The sequence below is a fragment of the Lolium rigidum genome, chromosome 7 (assembly GCF_022539505.1).
Source record: "Lolium rigidum isolate FL_2022 chromosome 7, APGP_CSIRO_Lrig_0.1, whole genome shotgun sequence".
Lineage (NCBI taxonomy): Eukaryota > Viridiplantae > Streptophyta > Magnoliopsida > Poales > Poaceae > Lolium > Lolium rigidum.
This window is the reverse complement of record NC_061514.1, coordinates 56585383-56612800: the sequence shown is the minus strand read 5'-3', so window position 1 is coordinate 56612800 and position 27418 is coordinate 56585383. Positions and strand designations below refer to the sequence as shown.

The following is a 27418-nucleotide window of genomic DNA, read 5'->3' as shown; positions in this document are numbered from 1 at the left end:
ACGCTAGTGGTGTTCATCATCCAACAAGAGAGTGTAGAGTCTAGCATCTATTTATTTATTCTGTTATGTGATCAATGTTGAGAGTGTCCACTAGTGAAAGTATGATCCCTAGGCCTTGTTCCTAAATACTGCTATCGCTGCTTGTTTACTGTTCTACTGCATCTGTACTATCCGCAATATTACCACCATCAACCACACGCCAGTCCTGGACAGCAAAGCACTTTTCTGGTGCCGTTGCTACTGCTCATACTTATTCATACCACCTGTATTTCACTATCTCTTCGCCGAACTAGTACACCTATTAGGTGTGTTGGGGACACAAGAGACTTCTTGCTTTGTGGTTGCAGGGTTGCATGAGAGGGATATCTTTGACCTCTTCCTCCCTGAGATCGATAAACCTTGGGTGATCCACTTAAGGGAAACTTGCTGCTGTTCTACAAACCTCTGCTCTTGGAGGCCCAACACTGTCTACAAGAATAGAAGCACCAGTAGACATCATGCAGGAAAATTGCTCATATTTGGGTCAAAAGAAGAACTACCTGAAGGAGAAAACTTGAGACTTATTGAACCAATTTGAATAGCCTCAAAGTGCTCAATTTGCTCTTGCATCCCATCTCCTCCATCAGTCCCATTTGATTCAACATTCCCTTTGTTACTCGATATATCATCGGCCTCATTTTTCTTAGGATCCATGTCCATTGCATTATCATCACCATTATTTCCTTCACCATCTTTAGCATCACCATTGCCATCATTACCATTGTTGGCTTGAACCGTATTGTCCTCTTGAGTCTCCTGAGCATTCTCCACTTCAAATTTCAGTTTGAAGAAACCCCTCCTAATGAACATATCACTATCAGCAGGAATAAGTCTACTATCCAAACATCCAATTTTGATTCGTAATACTTTGTTCTTGCGAGTGTATGCCATATCCACGTCCAAGGTTTTCCCAAACAGAGTACCTACTCCCCATAGAGTCAAATAATCTGTAATCACATCAGAAGGCAACCCTGAGACTCTGACCCAAACCTCTAGCAACATATAAAGAGGGTCCTCTAAAACTGACCAAATATCAAAAGAGAGACAGGATTCCCTGTCTGTGCAAATGTAAGTACCAAAGTTCTTCAATCTCTGAACTTCCTGCTTGCTTGGTAATTTGACTCTAAAAATATTATCTTTGAGATGAAAAACCTCCCAATTGAATTTCTCATGAGGAACAATTTTCTTCATCTGTTCAATAATCTCTGGAATAGTCATGGCATCACCATCAACAGTAACCTTAGCTAATTTAGGATTTTCTAGTTTGGCTTTAAAAGACCCACGGGATAACTCAAAAAACATAAGGCCTTCATTAGCATAACCATGCAAAATCGCAGTGGGCTTAGGGGCATGTAAAAGATGACAAGCAGTTGTGGTATGATTAACAGACTCACATAGATCACAAAAGGGTGTAGGGCAATCATCGATGTAGTGTCCCGGTTGCTTGCACCTGAAACAGCCCATCTTTTCTTCTTTCTTCTTCTTTGAAGGACCCGGACCCTCAACCTCCTTTCCCTTTGCTGCTACAATCTGGGGATCAGCCCCCACCTGCTGTGCAACCACCCTTTGCTGCTGACCAACAGTAGGCGCCGCAACCGGCACTACCGCCTCGCGGTTAACAACCCCAGTCTCTGTCGGTGGAGTAGCTTGCACCTGAGCCACGCCAGCAACCTCTGGCACTTTCTGCGCCGCTGTCACTGCTGCTACCACCGCTTGCACTGTTTGTTGAAGTAAATCAGCATCAATACCGCCTCGTGCCACTCCGCCATGTGAAGTAGCGCGATTCTGGTAGCCCCCACGACCAGCATTGTTGTTGTTGTTCCATCGCTGATTTGCACCATAGCCAAACCTAGGCCCCCTTTGATAGTTGCTAGGGCCAGCATCCCAATTTTCTTCATGGAAACCATGTCCGCCGGTCCTGCCGGCCGCTCCACCAGCATCGCCACGCCCATAGTTACGGCCATGGGGGTTCATGCTAGCAGCCTGACCCGCCCGGCCTTCACCGAAGCCGTACCCAGGTCCAACACCATGTCCTCCCCGGCCTCGCAACCCTTGGCGGCCGCGCGCAGCGAAGGCGCCGCGCCCCGCACCACCAAAACCTCCACGCGGCTGGAACCCACCACGGCCGTGGTTGAAAGTACCACGACCCGGGTTGAAGTTCTGGCCGTCATCTCCGCTCATCTTGGAAGGTTGGAAACGCCGCAGAGCCGCTGGCGCCCCAGTCTCAAGACGCTTCCATGTGAACCCTAGAAGTTTGTGAAAGGAACGTCCAGCGACGACTCCCCCACCTCGACCCGTTGATACCGTGATTCGCTGCGTGTGTGCCTCTTGGCAGCCTGTAAGGCACGATGGACAATTGGCAATGGGCCCCGACGAGCCCCCTGCACCCTGTCATCGGCCCACGATTTTTGCTGGCCCGAGCAAGCAAGTTTTGAATTTAGCGAATTTAACGGATCATGTCTTTTCTTGCCGATCGCCGGCAGCCAACGCCGCCGGTGAACGACACTCCATCCGTGCAAGCTCTCATCACGGAAAACAGTGGGCTCTAACACCGGCAGAGCCTTGATCTTTGATGTAGATTTGCCCAGCGGCCGAGAAGAAGGAGAAATCATACCTTCATCGAGCTCGATCGCCGCCGTAGCCGCGAGCCGCTGAGCCGGCTGCCGCTGCACCCTCTTGAGCGCCCGTCTCGCCAGCGCCGTCGAGCTCTCAGCCAGATCCCTTCCACTCGCCGGCGACGGAGTATAGCATCCATATCGCATGGAAGCCCAATCCCGCACCGGCGTCACTTCCGCCTGGCCATCTTCCTCATCGTCCGATTCTTGACGCACCCAGAACCGGCCTCCCGGCAGGCCCTCCGGCGACGCGTCCTCTTCTTTCCCCGCTGCGGTGAAAACCGGCGACGGGATCTAACGATCGCCGAGGCAGTCGCCAGTCGCCCCGCCAGTCGCCAGACCAACGGTCATATTAGGAGCCTACCAACAATAACGAGCCTAGCTAGCTCCAAAGCAGCACCGTATGGGACGAAGCCAAAACGTACACGTCCGATTGCGGTGGCTCGCTCAAAAACATGTGTCACTAGTTTTTGATTGGAGCTAACGACGGCCAATTCTCTTATTTGTCACCGCTGTCAGCCGTGACGCCCACAAATAATCCACTGTCACCGAATTTTTTAGCCCTACATGTCGGACCACGAAGAATCAACCAAGGACGTAGTTTTATTTTCAGCGGTAGGCGTCACGGATACCACTTGACGACGTACTAGTGACGATTTTGTGTGTGTCTGTCACTGGTATGGGTTACCACCAGCACCAGGGACCTTCGGTTTTACGCCACAGGTGTTGTTGCGGCAATAAGCATTTTCCCAGTAGTGAGCTCCCGGGCTGCAGTTGTGGACTTGTGGATAAGCCTTTTCCCATTAGTTTCTCCAACGAATTTAGCGTCGGCGTCAATATTTCACTCATTTAGTCATCTGCAGTCAGCGATCGTTGCAGCTCTTGAGGTCTGGGCACCTTTTAAGCAGAGTGTCTTGCTTGGTTTTCTGTTTATTTGTTGCTCTCTTTTCTTGTAAGTTGATCTCCTCAGCACCTACTATGCCTACTATGTAATCTGTCAAATATGGCTTTTGGCTTCGTTATTTCAAAGCTCGACTCATTTTAAGCCCAATGTCTAAAAAAGTACGTAAATTTATTTTTCCGTCCAAGATTTAGAAGGGTCATATATATTGAAATAATTATCAAACTAATAATCTGTTTCAACCTGTGTATTGATTTCGATGATATCTTTAAAATGACACTAAAGAATGTTTGTTTCGATAAATTTTGAAACATGAATTTAGAAACACAATGAAACATCGTGATGGATTTTGGAACCAAATGACTCAATAATAAATAAAAGTAGATGTTTCCATTATCATTTGAACTAAAATTTGATGTTCTTATGAAAAAATTCATCAATTCATTTTGTGGTTTGACCTCTAAGGAAATTGCAAATTATGTTTTAACTATGATGAACAAAGTTTGAAACAAAGTGAAACAAACTGTTTCAATAAAAAATCACCAGGTGTCATAAAGTTTTTCTAAGTTTCACCAAGTTTTAAAAGTATATTTTCAATATTGTCAAAATATATTCAATATTATAGTTGAAGCTCTCTTCACTAGAAACCCAAATATGCAAACGGTTCACATATTAAAGTTCTAGTTCAAAAGCTACATAAGTTTAAAATTTTAGAACAGTGTGGGAGAGAGAAGTGTGTTGCACAGTATATTACTACATAAGTATGGAGTGGAGAGAAATGGCTCAAAAGTTACCTTTGCGCATGGACTTTTACATATACACATGGAACATAAGCACTTATGTTGGGAAATGCGTATAGAAAATAAAAAATTCCAACACATAACTAAGATCATATGCTGAGAGAGGAGGTAACAGAGAGGAGGTAACGAATCATACCATCGTAGATCGATCTAGCGGAAGTTGCTGATGACGAGGTTAATGAAGACGCAAAGTCGATCCCCGCAACTACACTCGTCTAGTCCTGAGGAGATGTATTATCTCACGAACAAGTGTTGCATGTGCAACACCACCACGGTACCATATGTACGAGATCACGTCAAAGTGTGGTCAAGCACACCACCGAAGTGAGAGAGTGTCGATGAAGATATGGCAGAGCTTCCGCGAGCCCGACTAGATTAGATCTAGACCGATGTAGAACTCGGGCAACACTCTGTGAATAAGGGGAACTAGATCTCCGCGGTGGTCCTCTGATGATTTCAGCTAGGGTGGCGGCAAGAGGAGGGGTGACGTGGTGGTGGTGGAGGTGGCCGGTAGCGCGCTAGGTCGGCAACACGACGAATAGGGTTTAGGATTAGGGGACGGTCGGCCCCTCTCCTCCCCTTTAAATAGGAGGCCGGCCGTCCTTGCCCCCTCTCCAAATCGACTTGGGAGGGAGTCTGAGTCCGGATGAACCCCCCCCCCCAAACCGACCTAGGGGGAGTTGGAATCGAAACAGACTCCTTCCCCCACCCCTCTTAATCCGAGTCAAGGGAGGAGAGTCTAAGCTTCCCCTTCCCATTATGCGCCGACCATGGTGGGGACCATGCGGACAAGGCCCATGGTGCCCCTTCGGGCCTTTCCCTTCTGAAATATTCCAGCCCCTTCCGACCTTCTGAAATATTTCAGCCCCTTCTGAAATAACTCTAGATCATTATGGAACCTTCCATATATGGCCGAAGCCATTCTGTATCACCTCGGATATCCTCCGGACTATTCCAAGATTCTCCGAACAAATTTTGAAACCTTCTTGATCTTCATTCTCACTCACATTCTAAATGTTGCTATATGAGCGGCATCACTCACCGAAGTGCTATAACCAACGCTAACACCGGGTGATCAAATTTCAAATTCGTTAGGTCCGAATCTTCCGGCATTTTTTATGCTTAGGTCTTCACTGATTGAGTAGCCAGCCCATATAATGCAAACTTGTTTAGTACATCTTCCAAGAATTTAATGGGCATCACTGAGTTCGATGCGCTCGATATGGTCCCATGTGGGCATTGACCCTCACCATGGTGCGCGTATGCCATGGCCAGCTTTAGTGCTCCACACTTCACTCGCCATGGCCGGCTTTAGTGCTCCACACTTCACTCGCTCTCACGCACTCGGGGAAAGAAGCCATGGCATTGGCTAGAGCGTGGATCCTATCTGCCCTATCGGCTCTTGCGCTCATGTTCGCCGCCGGCACCACGTCTCCGGTGGCCGGTGGTCGAATGGCAGACAAACTGGAGATACTGTGGGGCCAGACGCGGCTGCTCAACGACAGGAACGGTGACCAGACCATCGGGCTGACGATGGACAAGGCCATGGGGTCGGCCTTCGGGTCCAAGACCTCGTACCTCTTCGCCAGGATCGACATCTCCATCAAGCTCGTCCCCAAGAACTCCGCCGGCACCGTCACCACCATATACGTAAGTGACACTGACACACCATACCCTGTCGTCTGTCATGCGCGCGCATGCATGCTCGACTGCTCGAGTTCCTGTAGTAATGAGCCCTGTGGTGTGGTTGTTGCATGCAGTTGATCTCCCAGAAGGACTGGAAGAAGCACGACGAGATCGACCTGGAGTTCCTGGGCAACGCCACCGGCCAGCCCTACACCCTGCACACCAACATCTTCGCCGCCGGCGAGGGAGGCAGGGAGGTGCAGTTCCGGCTCTGGTTCGACCCCACCGTCGCCTTCCACACCTACTCCATCTTCTGGAACAAAGACCAGATCCTGTAATTAAGCCTCCTTCGACCATTGCAACTTGGACGCATGTCACGTTGCTGAAATCACTGGGACTGTTTCTGCAGGATCCTGGTGGACGGCATACCGATCCGGCAGTTCAAGAACCACTGGGAGGACGGGGTGCCGTTCCCGGTGTACCAGCCGATGAGGCTCTTCGGGTGCCTGTGGGACGCCGAAGACTGGGCGACGCAGGGCGGCCGGATCAAGACCGACTGGTCGCAGGCGCCGTTCGTGGCATACTTTGCCAACTACACTGCCTCCGGGTGCACGCCGAGCGCCGGCGGCTCGTGGACTTGCGGCCAGGACCCTTCACGCTCCGGCTCCGGCGGCAGCGGCGACTGGATGACCCCGGGTCAGGGAGAAGGGCTGAACGACCATATGAAGCAGCAGAAGCTGATGAAGGAGATGCAGAGCAAGTACATGATCTACGACTACTGCACTGACCATAAGAGGTTCCCCAATGGCTTCCCAAAGGAGTGTGGCCTGGCTTAGGAATTGTTGGAGGATCGATAGAGGCGATTCTAAGTGTGAGATAAAAGAACATTTTTTGTATGGCAATTCTTAATTTCTTTCTGGGGAGCAAAAACTGAGCAAACATTTCCCGTAATACATAGAGTGGGGCAGAGATTGATTAGACTACAACTCTATAGTCAGTAATGCTGACACAGCAGCTGCGGTGCTAATGTACTATGTTTGACAGTTTAAGCACGAAGCAAAGCAAGCTATTTCATAGAAACTAGTAAACTAAATTGCACCGAGATCTGCATTCATGGAAGTAAAGATGCCGCTGGGTAGCTAGCGCGGTCGATGCTTCCGAGATAAGTGTGATAAACTGTCGTGGTAACTTCATTGTCACCAGTTTCAAACATTTCATCAAACCAGTCGAAAAAAACATTTCTTCAAATGAGTAATCAGCGCGTAGGATTAGTGTTGTGAAGTGTATATGTGGATTGCCTAACCCTTTTTATCAGTTCGGACTTTTGGTTCAAGTGGCTAGTGCATGAAGCTTACATGGTATCAGAGCCCCTGGTCTCGAGTTCAAATCCTGGTTTTTGCAATTAAGCCTAAAAATTGTTGTTGCCCCCCTCTTTAGCCACCGCTGATGCCCTGTTTTGGTGTGCTCTTTTTCTTTCACGTGTTGACGTTCTCTTCTCCCGTCACACGCTAGTGGGGGTGTTGTGAAGTGTATATGTGGATTGCCTAGCTCTTTCCATCAGTTCGGACTTTTGGTTCAAGTGGCTAGTGCATGAAGCTTAACAATTAGCTCATCACCACGCCACATGTTTTCCGGTAGGCCGTATCTGCCAGCACAGTAGAAACCCCACCTTGGGTTTCCGGTAGGCCGTATCTGCCAGCACAGTAGAAACCCCACCTTGGGAGTTGGGAGTGACCAAAACTGTAGTTTTTGTTTCTTGTTTCATTTCGGCTGGGTTTATCTCAAAAAATCTCATTGCTTGTCCTTGAGTGTTGACTTGTGTTGTGCAAGTGGAGAGGGGCCACTAAATGCATCATAGCCCAGCAGTGAGGCTACAGGAGGTCATAGGTGGACCCAACCATCTCTAACGCGCCTAAGAGCATCTCCACTCGTCCCCCCGAACAGGCCCCCGGCGAGCGTTTTTTCCATCCGGACGGCGAAATTCGGCCCAGTCGCGCCCCCGGTTCCTCGTTTTCGTCCGGATTTGGGCCTAAATCCATCCGGCGATCCCACGACATCCCCGGCCCCCCGGGGAGCGCTCGGGGACTCCGGACGAAACGAAAGCGCGCGAAACGGCGAGGAAACTTCCCGCGCGTCTGGTGGCCCCAACTTGTCGGCGAGAGAAACCGATCGTCGTCCTCATCGCATCGTCTTCCGCGCGTCGTAAAGCCTCGCCGCCGGTCTGCATTCGCCGGCCACGCGGCGAGTTAATGTCGTCGTCTTCCGCGCACGCATCGTCTTCCGCGCGCACTAAAAGGCTGCCGCCGGTCAGCTCGCCGCGGACGCGTCGCAATCCACGCGGCATTTAATCCCCGCGCCAGCCACGCCTATATACGCCGGTCCGCTCGCCGCGAGGCGTACCCCGTGCTTCACTCTTCCTCCACTCTCCCTCTACTCTCAAGATGGCGTTCTACGACGACGACGGCGCAGCCAACAATGGCTTCCCCCGCCGGTCGCTGCACGCGTGGGAGGGGCACCTCCTCCACCAGGCGGGGTACCCCTGCCCGCCGGACACGAGGCCTCCCGGCGGCGGGTGGCGGCTTAGTGCTGGCGGCGTACCAATCCCGCCGCCGCCTCGGGGCCACGCCCTCGACGTCGCCATCGAGGAGGCGCGGATGACCTTGACGGACGAGGAACGCGCCGAGCCACGCCACCACCCCGACAACTACACGGCGTGGAACTCGTACTTCCTGCGGCGGTGGGAGCGGGAGCTGGCGGCCTACGACGGCCCGCCGCCTCCGCCTGCGCGCAACAACGCCGCGGGCCGCCGACGGTGGTGGAGCGCGCCGGGCCGGACACTCGAGGCCGTCGTCGAGCACATCGAGGGCGGCAACTCCCCGGTGCTCACGATGCCCCCTCTATCGGCATCGAGGGCATCGGCGAGCCGCCGTCGGGGAAGCGTCTGGCAGCCACGGCGCATGGCTGCCAGCTCGTCGTCTTCCGGATCGGCGTCAAGGTCATCCTTGGCGCCGGTGAAGAGGAGGAGGCGTCGCCGCCTTCGACGCCGGTGCGCGTCAAGAAGGAGCCGGCGTCTCCGCCGGCGACCAGAGGGCGCAGCAGCGGCGCCCTCGTCATCCGAGAACAGCCTTCCGCGCCGCAGAGCGGCCGGAAGAAGACGAAGAAAGAGGCCGCCGCCGCAAGCCAGCTCGCCGAGGAGGAGGCGAAGCGCGCGGAGGAGGCCGCGATGGCGGAGGCGATCGCCAGGTCGCTTGCCGACATGGAGGAGGAGAAGCGCGCGGACGACGCCGCACTGGACTGGGCCAGGCGCGACTAGCGCCGCCGGAGGCGGAGCAGCAGGCGGCGGCCGCTGGACCCGGCCGCCGCACGCCAACTCGCCGCCCGCGCCGCTCCAACCGCCAACGACGATGTCGCGCGGTACCGCCGTCCCGCGACACCTCCATCCGGCGTCGCCGTCCCCGTCGTCGACCTCGAGTCCTCCGACGACGACTGGTACAAGCCATCCCCGGGGTGGGGAGACGCCGGCCAGGGCAGCAGCAGCCAGGCCGCGCAGCCGAAGGCCAACGACGACGGCGACGACACGGTGTTCTACCGCCATTTGGGCATGTAGAGCGCCGTGTTTTAAAATTAGCGTTTGAATTCACCTAGCCGAATTCGAAATATAGTCGAATTCGGCCTCTATGTATGAACTCCGCCCGTTTTAGTCTAAATATCATTAAATTTAGTCTATATTCACCCGAATTTAGCCGAAGTTTGTCAAGTTTCCGTTTTTTAAATTCGCATCGTCGACTTCGCCTGGGCACGCGGCTGGGAAACTACTGCCCCCCACGCCAAATCTTCCTCCAATCCGGACGAAAATTTCGCCGGATTTGGGCGTGGGGAGCGCCAACGAGTGGGGATGCTCTAAGCTTCCGGCCAACGTCGCAGCCTATTTTGATGAATATTTTAATGAAAATTTAGCTGGGCTTGCTGTGCCTCCAGGCTTGATAAAAATCTCGGGTCCGCCACTGAGTGAGGTCCGAGCTTATAAAAGCCTAAAGCTAAAAATGTAGAACCGATCCCAGCCCGGCTGTCAGGCTGAGCCTAGCCCGAAACATGGAAAAGCTTGGCCCAACTCTTGCCTAAATCACCGTATTTTCCGAGCCTGAGCCTGAGCCTAGCCTGTCACGATGTTTGAGCTCAAGATTTAGACCCAAGCCTGGCCCGACTTGGCCTGGCTTGGCCCAGGATATTTCAGGCCGGCCAGGCTGCCATGCCCAGCTATAAGTGACACCATCCTGCTTAAGGTGGCTAAGTGGGGTCTCGCCCATATCCCACTTATATTTTGTTTTGATATTTCTTATGCAAATCTTAATCATAAATTTCCAATAAAAATATTAAAATAAACTACAAGTAGAATTTTGATGGGATTCCACTTGCACATGCTAGGTTGAATTGGACTGGTTTTCCTCCTTTTTGGTATCAGGTCATTTTTGCTTTTTCTCTTGCACGGGTGGGCTTCTCCCTAGTTTATTATTCATTCGTTAAGTTCTGTTTAAGACCCGAGGTTGCTATAAGGAAGCACCGGGAGGGATGGGTGTGATGATTCCGCTATCAATAGCTTAGCAAGTCAACCACACCTGCAGATAGCGTAGATACCGTCTGACCCGGGCAAGAAGCTCCTATTTAAGTTGTGACACATTCTTAAGTGGATTGTACATAGGAATAGTTCACTCTTTTGCATGGCCAAGAGAAAGAGCCAATAAAAGTGCAGTATCAAGTAGAAGTTGATTCCGGTTGAGGAAAAGAAGTGACTACTCTAGAACTAGCACTTGCTTGAGTAAGTGATTGCTAAGAGAGGCATGTCATTTCTAAAATTGGTTCATTGTTTAGGAATATCACATTACTTTTTACATATAATCAACATAAATAAAAAATAAACAAAATGCAACTTATAAACATAATATCACATTAATGTTTACATATAATCAATGTAAATAACAAATAAAACACAATGCAACTTATAAATTTTGAATTCTACATATTCATGCATACTAACAAGTGCATACTTTAATATAAGAACATATATCACATACTAGATGTTAAATGAACAATAATACCTAATTACTCATCACCAAGAACCAGGAGGGATACTACCTTGATCCCAAATCTTAAGACTTATACTCAAACTATATCTTAAGACTTATACCCAAATCTTAAGACTTATACCAAAATCTTAAGACTTATATCAAGTTTGACTAACCTTTTACTAACATGCAAAATACAAAATGATAACATTAGATAGATAATGAAATATATTTTTATATGGTATCTACAAAATATCATATTTGTTGATAGATTTTTCTATAAGTTTGGTTTAACTTTACTTAGTTTGACTTTTCAAAAAAAAAATAAGCCTAAAACTTTAGGATGGAGGTTGTATCGTAAAAACAAGAATCGTCAGCATGCGAAATCGAAAGAGAGTATTTGAGGACAAACTTACTAGTTTGACACTTTCTGAACTGGGATTTAAGGGTAGGCCCGTAGTTGGAAGTTCATATATTATAGAATTATCTATTTTTAGAAAAAATGGAGGATGAGACCCGTGGCGTCAACATCGAAAATATGCATATATTTTTAGTATTTTATTTATCAAAAAAACAGACAAATAACATACATAAAAAAACAAGAAGCCTCCACACAACACCTACATACCTGATGCGTTAAGATCATGTCAACAAGGATGCCGGTGACGTGGGCATTACCCTTCGGGTAACCAACATTGCCCTATCTTGTACGGTCCAACTGGAGGCCCATGAAGATACCCGATGGCAAGGTGGGCCACTAGGGCAGTGCTGGAGAAGATTCCTTGGAGAACAAGACGAAGAGGATCCGAACAAGGAAAGTTTAGAGCTAGGTATTTTGTAAACCTAGTCGTACCCGGACAGATCTCTTGAGACCTGGCCTCCTATATAAAGGCCAGGAGAGGGGCTGCCGAGGGACACAATCAATTTTAGCAACTTTAGCCACCATAATTCTAGAGCTAGGTCGCCGTAGCACTTAGCCTCTCGACGAGAACACAGCCGAAACCTTTGGCACCCCATTGTAACCCAATATTTTCATAATCAAGATCAGACAAGCAGGACGTAAGGGTTTTACCTCATCGAGGGCCCCGAACCTGGGTAAATCGCTCCCCCGCTTGTCTGTTAACCGATGTCTCGTGTCAGCCTACAGGATTCCATCAACCCTAAGCCCCAATCGAAGGGCATTGCCGAGGAGTACCCTCGACAATTGGCGCCCTCTATGGGAAGCCTGTCGGCGCAAGGCAGGTCATCGGCAGTACCGGTCACGTCTGCAGCATTCGTGCTGGAGTCACCAACGCCGTCAGACCCAAAAGATTCAGTTTGCTGCGGGTCCTTCGAGTTCGTACCGCATACCGAGGCGTCGCGTCCGATCTCCGCAGAATCACGCGACAACATGGATACTACTTTCGGTGGTGTTCACTTCATCGTCGATTCCAAAGGGTTTCTTTGCCTCCCTAGTTCACACGCATCAAGCCTAAGAACTTCGGTTCCAGAAGATATCATGCCAGCGGCAGCTTTTGCAGTCCTATCCAGGAGTGCGGGAGAGGGTAGCCGAAGCAGCTTCGGCGCTGTAGAGGAGCAAAGGAAAAGACGAAGGGACTCACGTCGTGAAGAAGAAGAGCAAATCGTGACTCGCCCCTGACAGTATGAACGAGGATGCCATAGCACGCAATCAAGCAGGAATCGCCTTCGCACACCTTGCCTATCGGCCACGGAGCAACTTGGAGCGTCGTGTTATCTACACTCTTACATCGATCCGAAGGATGGCCTCGAAAAATCCAGTCATTTGCTCAGAAATTGTCGGCAGTTCCTCGAAATTCGGCAGTTCTGCGACGATCTTAGGGCAGAAGCAGCAGCAAGAGTCCACACGATGGAGAGAAGGGCGGGGTCCTATAGTTACCCGCCAGAACCATACATACCAGAGCCATACATTCCAGCAGGAGGAGACAAGTACGTGCCAATCGAGGTGTTTCCAGAGACTCACGGGCAGGTTAGCATGATCCATAAAACCAGTTTCTCGAAGAGAGAGGTGAAGAAGTTTTCACGGAAAGTAAAGTACGCGGAAGTTGCCATGGTCGACACACCCGAATTCATCGACTGGTCAGAACAAAGCATATCTTTCAGCAAGGCGGATCACCCCCGAAGGCCGTTCCAAGGCCTGGTCACGCAGCCCTAGTCCTTGAAACGCAAATCGGAGGATACAACATGAGAAAAGTATTCATGGATGGAGGAAGCGGCCTGAATCTGTTGTTTGCCAGCACAATGAAAGCAATGGGCCTAACAGTCGACATGCTAAGATAGTCCGACACAGGATTCCATGGCATCATACCGACTCGACCCGCTTATTCCCTTGGCAAAATATCATTGGACGTAGTTTTCGGCACACCTAGCAACTGCAGGAAGGAGAAAATCGAGTTTGAAGTAGTCGACTGGGAATCTCAGTACCATGCCATCCTCGACAAACCTGCATTTGACAAATTCATGGCAGTTCCCCATTAGGCGTACTTGAAACTAAAGATGCCAGGCAATAATGGGACAACGATAACCATCCATGGAAGCTTCTCCCGCTCAGACACCTGCGATAGGGATTTCCCAAAGATCGCCTCGAAGTTCAGGGCTAGGGAAGAACTTAATGCAGCTTGATGCCTCGCTGTCTACTCGTTGGCTTCTTTTCCTGTAGACGAGTGTTGGGCCTCCAAGAGCAGAGGTTTGTAGAACAGCAGAGCAAGTTTTCCCTTAAGTGGATCACCCAAGGTTTATCGAACTCGTGGAGGAAGAGGTCAAAGATACCCCTCTCAAGCAACCCTGCAATCACGATACAAGAAGTCTCTTGTGTCCCCAACACACCTAATTCACTTGTCAGATGTATAGGTGCACTAGTTCGGCGAAGAGATAGTAAAATGCAAGTGATATGGATGAATATGAGTGGTAATAGCAATCTGAATAAAATATGGCAGCGAGTAAACATGCAGTGGAACAGTAAACAAACGGTGACCTCCCCGGCAATGGCACCAGAAAATACTTGCTGGCGCCCAGTTGACGTGGGAGATAGGAATCTTTGTGGTGTGACTTTTCTATTCGGAAACAAGGCCTAGGGATCATACTTTCACTAGTGGACACTCTCAACATTGATCACATAATAAAACCACTCTACACTCTCTTGTTGGATGATGAACACCATTAATTGTGTAGGGCTACAAGAGCACCTCAATGCCGGAGTTAACAAGCTCCACAACATTCAGTGTTCATATTTAAATAACCTTAGAGTGCATGATAGACCAACGCAATTATACCAAGTACTAACATAGCATGCACACTGTCACCGTCAGACTATGAAAGGAGGAATAGATCACATTAATACTATCATAGTAATAGTTAACTTCATAATCTACAAGAGATTACAATCATAAACTACGCCAAGTACTACATGATGCACACACTGTCACCATTACATCATGGAGGAGGAATAGAGTACTTTAATAACATCACTAGAGTAGCACATAGATTAATAGTGATACAAAGCTCATCATATGAATCTCAATCATGTAAGGCAGCTCATGACATCATTGTATTGAAGTACATGGGAGAGAGATTAACCACATAGCTACAGGTACAACCCTTAGCCTCTATGGAGAACTACTCCCTCCTCATGGGAGACAGCAGCATTGATGGAGATAGCGGTGGTGTCGATGGAGATGCCTTCCGGGGGCAATTCCCCGTCCCGGCGGCGTGCCGGAACAGAGATTTCTATCCCCCAGATCTTGGCTTCGCGATGGCGGCAGCTCTGGAAGGTTTCCCGTACCGTGGCTTATTCCTCTCGATGTTTTAGGTCAGGAGGCTTCTTATAGGCGAAGAGTCGGAGTCGGAGGGCTGACGAGGCAGCCAGACAATAGGGGGGCGCGCCCCCCCTGGGCCGCGCCGCCCACACGTGTGGGGCCCACAGGGCTCCTCTTTGGTGCCTCTCCGGTGTTCTGGAAGCTTCGTGGAATTATAAGATGCTGGGCGTTGATTTCGTCCAATTCCGAGAATATTTCCTTACTAGGATTTCTGAAACCAAAAATAGCAGAAACAGGAACTGGCACTTCGGCATCTCGTCAATAGGTTAGTTCCAGAAAATGCATCAAAACGATATAAAGTGTGAACAAAACATGTAGGTATTGTCATAAAACAAGCATGGAACATAAGAAATTATCGATACGTTGGAGACGTATCAGCATCCCCAAGCTTAGTTCCTACTCGTCCCCGAGTAGGTAAACGATAACAAAGATAATTTTTGAAGTGACATGCTACCAACATGATCTTAATCATACTATTATAAAGCATATGAGATGAATGAAGTGATTCAAAGCAATGGTAAAGACAATGATTAAACAACTGAATCATATAGCAAAGACTTTTCATGAATAGTACTTTCAAGACAAGCATCAATAAGTCTTGCATAAGAGTTAACTCATAAAGCAATAGATTCAAAGTAAAGGCATTGAAGCAACACAAAGGAATATTAAGTTTCAGCGGTTGCTTTCAACTTGTAACATGTATATCTCATGGATAATTGTCAATGCAAAGTAATATGATGAATGCAAATATTCAAGCATGTAAGAATCAATGCACAGTTGACACAAGTGTTTGCTTCTAAGATAGAAGGAAGTAGGTAAACTGACTCAACATAAAAGTAGAAGAAAGGCCCTTCGAAGAGGGAAGCATGGATTGCTATATTTGTGCTAGAGCTTTTATTTTGGAAACAAGAAACAATTTTGTCAACGGTAGTAATAAAGCATATGTGTTATGTATAAGATATCCTATAAGTTGCAAGCCTCATGCATAGTATACCAATAGTGCCCGCACCTTGTCCTAATTAGCTCGGATTTTCATGGATTATCATCGCAATACATATGTTTTAACCAAGTATCACAAAGGGGTACCTCTATGCCGCTCGTACAAAGGTCTAAGGAGAAAGCTCGCATTGGATTTCTCGCTTTTGATTATTCTCAACTTAGACATCCATACCGGGACAACATAGACAACAGATAATGGACTCCTCTTTAATGCATAAGCATTCAACAACAGATAATATTCTCATAAGAGATTGAGGATTGTTGTCCAAACTGAAACTTCCACCATGCATGGATCATGGCTTTAGTTAGCGGCCCAATGTTCTTCTCTAACAATATGCATACTCAAACCATTCAACTCATGATAAATTACCCTTACTTCAGACAAGACGAACATGCATAGCAACTCACAAGATATTCAACAAAGTGTAATAGTTGATGGCGTCCCCAGAAACATGGTTATCGCTCAACAAGCAACTTATTAAGAAATAAGATACATAAGTACATATTCAATACCACAATAGTTTTTAGGCTATTTTTCCCATGAGCTATATATTGCAAAGACAAAGAATGGAATTTTAAAGGTAGAACTCAAGCAATTTACTTTGGAATGGCAAAAAATACCATGTAGTAGGTAGGTATGGTGGACACAAATGGCATAGTTTTTGGCTCAAGGATTTTGGATGCATGAGAAGTAATCCCTCTCAATACAAGGCTTAGGCTAGCAAGGTTGTTTGAAGCAAAAACAAGTATAAACCGGTACAACAAAACTTACATAAGAACATATTGCAAGCATTATAAGACTCTACACTGTCTTCCTTGTTGTTCAAACCCTCACCAGAAAATATCTAGACTTAAGAGAGACCAATCATGCAAACCAAATTTTAACCAGCTCTATGTAGTTCTTCATTAATAGGTGCAAAGTACATGATGCAAGAGCTTAAACATGAGCACAAGAATTTCCAAGTATCAAGTTATTCAAGACATTATACCAATTACCACATGTAGCATTTTCTGTTTCCAACCATATAACAATGAACGAAGCAGTTTCAACCTTCGCCATGAACATTAAAAGCTAAGAACACATGTGTTCATATGAACCAGCGGAGCGTGTCTCTCTCCCACACAAGCATTTATTCAGAGAATGAAAATAACAAAAACGAAAATAAAAGCACACAGACGCTCCAAGTAAAGCACATAAGATGTTACGGAATAAAAATATAGTTTCACTAGAGGAACCTGATAATGTTGTCGATGAAGAAGGGGATGCCTTGGGCATCCCCAAGCTTAGACGCTTGAGTCTTCTTGAAATATGCAGGGATGAACCACGGGGGCATCCCCAAGCTTAGACTTTTCACTCTTCTTAATCATATTGTATCATCCTCCTCTCTTGACCCTTGAAAACTTCCTCCACACTAAACTCAAAACAAACTCATTAGAGGGTTAGTGCATAATCAAAAATTCACATGTTCAGAGGTGACACAATCATCCTTAACACTTTTGGACATTGCACAAAGCTACTGGAAGTTAATGGAATAAAGAAATCCATCCAACACAGCAAAAGAGGCAATGTGAAATAAAATGCAGAATCTGTCAAAACAGAACAGTCCGTAAAGACGATTTTTTTAGAGGCACTGGACTTGCTCAGATAAAAATGCTCAAATTGAATGAAAGTTGCATACATATCTGAGGATCACGCACGTAAATAGGCAGATTTTTCTGAGTTACCTACAGAGAACACTGCCCAAATTCGTGACAGACAGAAATCTGTTTCTGCGCAGTAATCCAAATCTAGTATCAACTCTACTATCAAAGACTTTACTTGGCACAACAATGCAACAAAATAAAGATAAGGAGAGGTTGCTACAGTAGTAACAACTTCCAAGGCACAAATATAAAACAAAATTACTGTAGTAAAATAAAAACATGCGTTATCTTCCAAGAAGTGCTTTCTTTATAGCCATTAAGATGGGCTCAGCAATTTTAATGATGCACTCCCAAGAAATAAGAGTTGAAGCAAAAGAGAGCATCAAGAAGCAAATTCAAAACAAATTTAAGCCTAACCCACTTCCTATGCATAGGAATCTTGTAAATAAACAAATTGATGAAGAATAATGCAACAAGCATAGAAAGACTAGACAAGCGCAACTTCAAGATTTTCAGCATATAGAGAGGTGTTTTAGTAACATGAAAATTTCTACAACCATATTTTCCTCTCTCATAAAGATTTTCAGTAGCATCATGAACAAACTCAACAATAGAACTATCAAATGAAACATTCTTATCATGAGCTACATGCATAAAATTATTACTCTCCACATAAGCATAATCAATTTTATTAGTAATAGTGGGAGCAAATTCAACAAAGTAGCTATCATCATTATTCTCATGAAGTGTAGGAGGCATAGTATAATCATAATAAAATTTACTCTCCATAGTAGGTGGCACCAAAAGACTACTATCATTATAATCATCATAAATAGGAGGCAAAGTATCATCAAAGAAAATTTTCTCCTCAATGCTTGGGGGACTAAAAATATCATGCTCATCAAAACCAGCTTCCCCAAGCTTAGAATTTTCCATATCATTAGCAACAATGGTGTTCAAAGCGTTCATACTAATATCATTGCTACTAGCATGCAAATAAGATTCCATAGGTTTTTTAATTTTCGCAGCAAACAATCCATGTCTTAACTCAGGAAATAGATTAAAAAGCTCATAGTTGCTTTCCATTATGCCTAACTAGTGAAAAACAAGAAACAAAATGATGCAATTGCAGGATCTAAAGGAAATAGCTTCGAGCACTTACAATGGCACCAGAAAATAACTTAGTTACTTGGGACCAGAGTGTGAGTGCCTTTTACCTTTCCTCCCCATTAGGCGTACTTGAAACTAAAGATGCCAGGCAATAATGGGACAACGATAACCATCCATGGAAGCTTCTCCCGCTCAGACACCTGCGATAGGGATTTCCCAAAGATCGCCTCGAAGTTCGGGGCTAGGGAAGAACTTAATGCAGTTGATGCCTGCTGTCTACTGTTGGCTTCTTTTCCTGTAGACAGTGTTGGGCCTCCAAGAGCAGAGGTTTGTAGAACAACAGCAAGTTTTCTCTTAAGTGGATCACTGTTGGCGTCCGAAACCCACCGGCGAGCAACGACGGGCAACACGTAGAGCCGGGAGGCTCCCAGAACTGCGGCTGGCCCTGGTCCCTCGAGCGACGGCCCGCAAAGCTCCGGCACGCACGTCCGATGCTGGTGCAAGGGCGTGCCACCTGACCTATACCTGGTCAGGAAGGTGATGGATTGCTTCGCTTAGTTTCCTGCATGGCATACACGTAAACATTGAATACGAGTCTCGATCGGCTCTCAGGTTTCCCTGTGAATTGGCTCAAGGAGCCGATCCATCCATGATTCGTATGAGGTCTACGATAACATGGTGGTCCTGCTTGATCAATATAAAGCTAAAACGACCTACGACGATTTAGGGTTTTCACCACATAATCGGAACATCCTACACGTGATTGAGCCTGGCAGCCACGCAAGATGATAATAAACCAGCCCTAGATAAGGCCTAAAAACCAACATGAAGTTGATTCCCGGAACATCTTATCTAGGGCTAGCAAACTACACCCTACGTGCCACTGGATCCTTCAACCCGTTTGCAAGGCCTAACTATGTAGATATTAAACTAATCCTTGAAGAACAAGGAGCAATCATAACGGATCGGATCTACTAAACAATGATCAAGCAAGGTGCCGCCCTTACACCTAAGATGGGTGTAAAGGCGGCTAAACGTCTAAGGGTTGCATGGATAAAAGCATATGACACGGTAAAACAATGCTAACCCTAACACATCTATGATAACTACGTTGCTCGCCATCAACAAGGCTTCAGCACGAGCAACGCATGAACAACGAATAAACGCATACTGCCTAGATCGCAAGATGCGATCTAGGCAGCATGATACTTACCCGGAAGAAACCCTCGAAACAAGGGGTTGGCGATGCGCCTAGATTGGTTTGTCGTGAACGTGATTGTTGTTTTTGTCAATAACCCTAGATACATATTTATAGTCCGTAGACTTTCTAACGTGGGAATAATCCCAACCGTGTACGAGCCAAATTCTACCTAACCGACACGTATCCTACTATATTTACAGATACACGGGAAACTAGCCCAAACTTCGTGCACAAGGCCGATTCATGTATATCTTCCGTGTATATTCTTCAAGCCCATCTTTAATCACGGCCCACCTCCGATCCGGTCAAATTCCGGTGATAACACATGCCCCCCTGGTTTTGGAAATGATAATTCCAAAACCACTCTGCTTTTTCTTCGTCGGGTCATGTCGTGGTAGGGTAAAACCGACGCAGTATCCTTCATCATGATGCCTTGCCTTCTCAACTTCTCCGCGTGATTTGACAGTTGTGTTTTTTTTCTTTGGGCACCACTTCCTCGGAAACTGCTGTGGCATTGAATCTCCACTATATCCCCTTTTATTTAACTGCCCCGAACAGTTCGCCACTTCATCCCCTTGCTCTGTTCTAGCCATCGGCACCAAGAAACCCCCATCTCAATAGCAATGTCTTCTTCCTCTTCCTCCTCCGCCTCATCGGATCTCTCCTCCCAAACCTTCTCCTCCTCCTCCTCCTCCTCCCGTGAACCCACGCCGGAGTGGGATCCGATGGCGGCGCACGACGAGCGCGCCCCAGAGGAGTGGGACCAAGAGGACCACGCCTCCTCCGTCTGGTCCGAGGACGACAAGTCCTTGACCAGCGGAGACGAAGACCTCCAGCTCCTCGCCGATGGGGAACTGGAATCGGAGAGCGAGGACGAGTCGTTCTCCTGGGACGATGATGTCTACGCCCCCTCCTTTTCCTGTAGACAGTGTTGGGCCTCCAAGAGCAGAGGTTTGTAGAACAGCAGCAAGTTTCCCTTAAGTGGATCACCCAAGGTTTATCAAACTCAGGGAGGAAGAGGTCAAAGATATCCCTCTCATGCAACCCTGCAACCACAAAGCAAGAAGTCTCTTGTGTCCCCAACACACCTAATAGGTGCACTAGTTCGGCGAAGAGATAGTGAAATACATGTGGTATGAATAAGTATGAGCAGTAATAACGGTGCCAGAAAAGTGCTTGCTGGCGTGTAGGTGATGGTGGTAATATTGCAGGCAGTAGAAACACAGTAAAACAGTAAACAAGCAGCGATAGCAGTATTTGCGGACAAGGCCTAGGGATCATACCTTCACTAGTGGACACTCTCAACTTTGATCACATAACAGAATAGATAAATGCATACTCTACACTCTCTTGTTGGATGATGAACACCACTAATTGCGTAGGATTACACGAACCCTCAATGCCGGAGTTAACAAGCTCCACAATATTCGATGTTCATATTTAAATAACCTTAGAGTGCATGACAGATCAACACAACTAAACCAAGTACTAACATAGCATGCACACTCGTCACCTTCACACTATGTAGGAGGAATAGATCACATCAATACCATCATAGCAATAGTTAACTTCATAATCTACAAGAGATCATAATCATAGCCTACGCCAAGTACTAACACGGATGCACACACTCGTCACCATTACACCGTGCGGGAGGAATAAAACTACTTTAATAACATCACTAGAGTAGCACATAGATAAATTGTGATACAAAACACATTGCAATCATAAAGAGATATAAATAAGCACTTCACTATGCCATTCATAACAGTGAATAAGTATTCTCAGTGAAATATAGCCTAAGAGACCCACACGGTGCACACACTCGTCACCTTTACACACGTGGGACAAGGAGTCTCCGGAGATCACATAAGTAAAATTCACTTGACTAGCATAACGACATCTAGATTACAAGCATCATCATATGAATCTCAATCATGTAAGGCAGCTCATGAGATTATTGTATTGAAGTACATAGGAGAGAGATGAACCACATAGCTACCGGTACAGCCCCGAGCCTCGATGGTGAACTACTCCCTCCTCATGGGAGATAGCAGCGGTGATGAAGATGGCGGTGGTGTCGATGGAGGAGCCTTCCGGGGGCACTTCCCCGTCCCGGCGGCGTGCCGAACGAGAGAGTCCCGTCCCCGGATCTTGGCTTCGCGATGGCGGCGGCTCTGGAAGGTTTCTCGTACCGTGGCTTTTCCGTATCGAGGTTTTAGGTCGAGGGGCTTCTTATAGGCGAAGAGGCGGCATCAGAAGGTCAACGGGGCGATGACACCATAGGGGGGCGCGGGCCACCCCCAGGCCGCGCCGGCCTATGGTCTGGTGGGCCTGTGGCCCCCCTCTGGCGACTCTTGGGTGTTCTGGATGCTTCCGGGGATTCTAAGATCTTCGGCGTTGATTTCGTCCGATTCCGAGAATATTTCCTTACTAGGATTTCGAAACCAAAAACAGCAGAACAAAGAATCGGCACTTCGGCATCTTGTTAATAGGTTAGTTCCGTAAAATGCACGAATATGACATAAAGTGTGCATAAAACATGTAGATATCATCAATAATGTGGCATGGAACATAAGAAATTATCGATACGTCGGAGACGTATCAGCATCCCCAAGCTTAGTTCTCGCTCGTCCCGAGCAGTGTAAACAATAAACAAAGATAATTTCTGGAGTGACATGCCATCATAAACTTGATCATACTATTGTAAGCATATGTAATGAATGCAGCGATCAAAACAATGTAAATGACATGAGTAAACAACTGAATCATAAAGCAAAGACTTTTCATGAATAGTACTTTCAAGACAAGCATCAATAAGTCTTGCATAAGAGTTAACTCATAAAGCAATAAATTCAAAGTAAAGACATTGAAACAACACAATGGAAGATTAAGTTTCAGCGGTTGCTTTCAACTTGTAACATGTATATCTCATGGATATTGTCAATGTAGAGTAATATAACAAGTGCAATATGCAAGTATGTAGGAATCAATGCACAGTTCACACAAGTGCTTGCTTCTTGAGGTGGAGAGAAATAGGTGAACTGACTCAACAATAGAAGTAAAAGAATGGTCCTTCAAAAAGGAAATCATCGATTGCTATATTTGTGCTAGAGCTTTGATTTTGAAAACAAGAAACAATTTTGTCAACGGTAGTAATAAAGAATATGTATCATGTAAATTATATCTTACAAGTTGCAAGCCTCATGCATAGTATACTAATAGTGCCCGCACCTTGTCCTAATTAGCTTGGACTACCGGGGTTATCGCAATGCACATGTTTTAACCAAGTGTCACAAAGGGGTACCTCTATGCCGCCTGTACAAAGGTCTAAGGAGAAAGCTCGCATTGGATTTCTCGCTATTGATTATTCTCAACTTAGACATCCATACCGGGACAACATAGACAACAGATAATGGACTCCTCTTTTATGCATAAGCATGTAGCAACAATTATTTTTCTCATATGAGATTGAGGATATATGTCCAAAACTGAAACTTCCACCATGGATCATGGCTTTAGTTAGCGGCCCAATGTTCTTCTCTAACAATATGCATGCTCTAACCATAAGGTGGTAGATCGCTCTTACTTCAGACAAGACGAACATGCATAGCAACTCACATGATATTCAACAAAGAGTAGTTGATGGTGTCCCCAGGAACATGGTTATCGCACAACGAGCAACTTAATAAGAGATAAAGTGCATAAGTACATATTCAATACCACAATAGTTTTTAAGCTATTTGTCCCATGGGCTATATATTGTAAAGGTGAAGAATGGAAATTTAAAGGTAGCACTCAAGCAATTTACTTTGGAATGGCGGAGAAATACCATGTAGTAGGTAGGTATGGTGGACACAAATGGCATAGTGGTTGGCTCAAGTATTTTGGATGCATGAGAAGTATTCCCTCTCGATACAAGGTTTAGGCTAGCAAGGCTTATTTGAAACAAACACAAGGATGAAGCGGTGCAGCAAAAATCACATAAAAGACATATTGTAAACATTATAAGACTCTACACCGTCTTCCCTGTTGTTCAAACTCTTTACTAGAAATTATCTAGACCTTAGAGAGACCAATTATGCAAACCAAATTTTAGCAAGCTCTATGTATTTCTTCATTAATAGGTACAAAGTATATGATGCAAGAGCTTAAACATGAGCACAACAATTGCCAAGTATCACATTATTCAAGACATTCTACCAATTACTACATGTAGCATTTTCTGTTTCCAACCATATAACAATTAACGAAGCAGTTTCAACCTTCGCCATGAATATTATGAGTAAAGCCTAAGGACATACTTGTCCATATGCTACAGCGGAGCGTGTCTCTCTCCCACACAATGAATGCTAGGATCCATTTTATTCAAACAAAACAAAAAACAAAAACAAGAAACATACAGACGCTCCAAGTAAAGTACATAAGATGTGGCCGAATAAAAATATAGTTTCAAGAGAAGGAACCTGATAATTTGTCGATGAAGAAGGGGATGCCTTGGGCATCCCCAAGCTTAGATGCTTGAGTCTTCTTGAAATATGCAGGGATGAACCACCAGGGCATCCCCAAGCTTAGACTTTTCACTCTTCTTGATCACATTGTATCATCCTCCTCTCTTGACCCTTGAAAACTTCATCCACACCAAACTCGAAACAACTCATTAGAGGGTTAGTGCATAATAAAAATTCACATGTTCAGAGGTGACACAATCATCCTTAACACTTCTGGACATTGCTCAAAGCTTCTGAAAGTTAATGGAACAAAGAAATCCATCCAACATAGCAAAAGAGGCAATGCGAAATAAAAGGCAGAATCTGTCAAAACAGAACAGTTCGTATTGATGAATTTTGTTGAGGCACCAGACTTGCTCAAATGAAAATGCTCAAATTGAATGAAAGTTGCGTACATATCTGAGGATCACTCACGTAAATTGGCATAATTTTCTGAGTTACCTACAGAGAATTTTGCCCAGATTCGTTACAGCAAAGAAATCTGTTTCTGCGCAGTAATCCAAATCTAGTATCAACCTTGCTATCAACGACTTTACTTGGCACAACAAAACACAAAACTAAGATAAGGAGAGGTTGCTACAGTAGTAAACAACTTCCAAGACACAAATATAAAACAAAGTACTGTAGCAAAATAACACATGGGTTATCTCCCAAGAAGTTCTTTCTTTATAGCCATTAAGATGGGCTCAAGCAGTTTTAATGATGCACTCGCAAGAAATAGTATTTGAAGCAAAAGAGAGCATCAAGAGGCAAATTAAAAACACATTTAAGTCTAACATGCTTCCTATGCATAGGAATCTTGTAAATAAACAAGTTCATGAAGAGCAAAGTAACAAGCATAGGAAGATAAAACAAGTATAGCTTCAAAAATTCAAGCACATAGAGAGGTGTTTTAGTAACATGAAAATTTCTACAACCATATTTTCCTCTCTCATAATAACTTTCAGTAGCAACATGAGCAAACTCAACAATATAACTATCACATAAAGCATTCTTATCATGAGTCTCATGCATAAAATTATTACTCTCCACATAAGCATAATCAATTTTATTAGTTGTAGTGGGAGCAAATTCAACAAAGTAGCTATCATATATAGGAGGTATATTGTAATCATAATCAAATTTATCCTCCATAACAGGTGGAACCAAAAGACTACTATCATTATAATCATCATAAATAGGAGGCAAAGTATCATCAAAGTAAATTTCCTCCTCAATGCTTGGGGGACTAAAAAGATCATGCTCATCAAAACCAGCTTCCCCAAGCTTAGAATTTTCCATAGCATTAGCAACAATAGTGTTCAAAGCATTCATATTAATAACATTCCCATTAGCATGCATATAAAGTTCCATGGGTTTTTTAATTCTCTCTTCAAACACATCATGTCCTAATTCAAGATAAAGTTCATAAAGATCTCTCATATTTTTGTTGTTTTCCATTATGCCTAACTAGTGTAAACAGGAAACAAAAAGATGCAATTGCAGGATCTAAAGGAAATAGCTTCGAGCACAAACACAATGGCGCTGTAAAAGTATCTAGTACCGGAACCGGAGTATGAGTGCCTTTTACCTTTCCTCCCCAGCAACGGCGCCGTAAAATAGCTTGATGTCTACACCCCTCCTTTTCCTCGTAGACAGGTGTTGGGCCTCCAAGAGCAGAGGTTTGTAGAACAGCAGCAAGTTTCCCTTAAGTGGATCACCCAAGGTTTATCGAACTCAGGGAGGAAGAGGTCAAAGATATCCCTCTCATGCAACCCCGCAACCACAAAGCAAGAAGTCTCTTGTGTCCCCAACACACCTAATAGGTGCACTAGTTCGGCGAAGAGATAGTGAAATACATGTGGTATGAATAAGTATGAGCAGTAATAACGGTGCCAGAAAAGTGCTTGCTGGCGTGTAGGTGATAATATTGCAGGCAGTAGAAACATAGTAAAACAGTAAACAAGCAGCGATAGCAGTATTTGCGGACAAGGCCTAGGGATCATATTTTCACTAGTGGACACTCTCAACTTTGATCACATAACAGAATAGATAAATGCATACTCTACACTCTCTTGTTGGATGATGAACACCACTAATTGCGTAGGATTACACGAACCCTCAATGCCGGAGTTAACAAGCTCCACAATATTCGATGTTCATATTTAAATAACCTAAGAGTGCATGACAGATCAACACAACTAAACCAAGTACTAACATAGCATGCACACTGTCACCTTCACACTATGTAGGAGGAATAGATCACATCAATACCATCATAGCAATAGTTAACTTCATAATCTACAAGAGATCATAATCATAGCCTACGCCAAGTACTAACACGGATGCACACACTCGTCACCATTACACCGTGCAGGAGGAATAAAACTACTTTAATAACATCACTAGAGTAGCACATAGATAAATTGTGATACAAAACACATTGCAATCATAAAGAGATATAAATAAGCACTTCACTATGCCATTCATAACAGTTGAATAAGTATTCGTGAAATATAGCCTAAGAGACCCACACGGTGCACACACTCGTCACCTTTACACACGTGGGACAAGGAGTCTCCGGAGATCACATAAGTAAAATTCACTTGACTAGCATAACGACATCTAGATTACAAGCATCATCATATGAATCTCAATCATCTAAGGCAGCTCATGAGATTATTGTATTGAAGTACATAGGAGAGAGATGAACCACATAGCTACCGGTACAGCCCCGAGCCTCGATGGTGAACTACTCCCTCCTCATGGGAGACAGCAGCGGTGATGAAGATGGCGGTGGTGTCGATGGAGGAGCCTTCCGGGGCACTTCCCCGTCCCGGCGGCGTGCGGAACGAGAGTCCCGTCCCCCAGATCTTGGCTTCGCGATGGCGGCGGCTCTGGAAGGTTTCTCGTACCGTGGCTTTTCCGTATCGAGGTTTTAGGTCGAGGGGCTTCTTATAGGCGAAGAGGCGGCGTCAGAAGGTCAACGGGGCGACGACACCATAGGGGGGCACGGGCCACCCCCAGGCCGCGCCGGCCTATGGTCTGGTGGGCCTGTGGCCCCCCTCCGGCGACTCTCGGGTGTTCCGGATGCTTC

General features: G+C 45.9%; 1 protein-coding gene across 1 annotated transcript; it reads left to right on the top strand.

Annotated features, from left to right (window-relative positions):
- The first annotated feature begins 5714 nt into the window (after positions 1-5714).
- Positions 5715-6817, top strand: LOC124671381 (xyloglucan endotransglucosylase protein 7-like). The gene is made up of 3 exons (XM_047207757.1): positions 5715-6005; positions 6116-6315; positions 6391-6817. The coding sequence occupies exons 1-3, from the start codon at positions 5715-5717 to the stop codon at positions 6815-6817; spliced, it is 918 nt and encodes a 305-aa protein (XP_047063713.1).
- The last annotated feature ends 20601 nt before the right edge of the window (positions 6818-27418 follow it).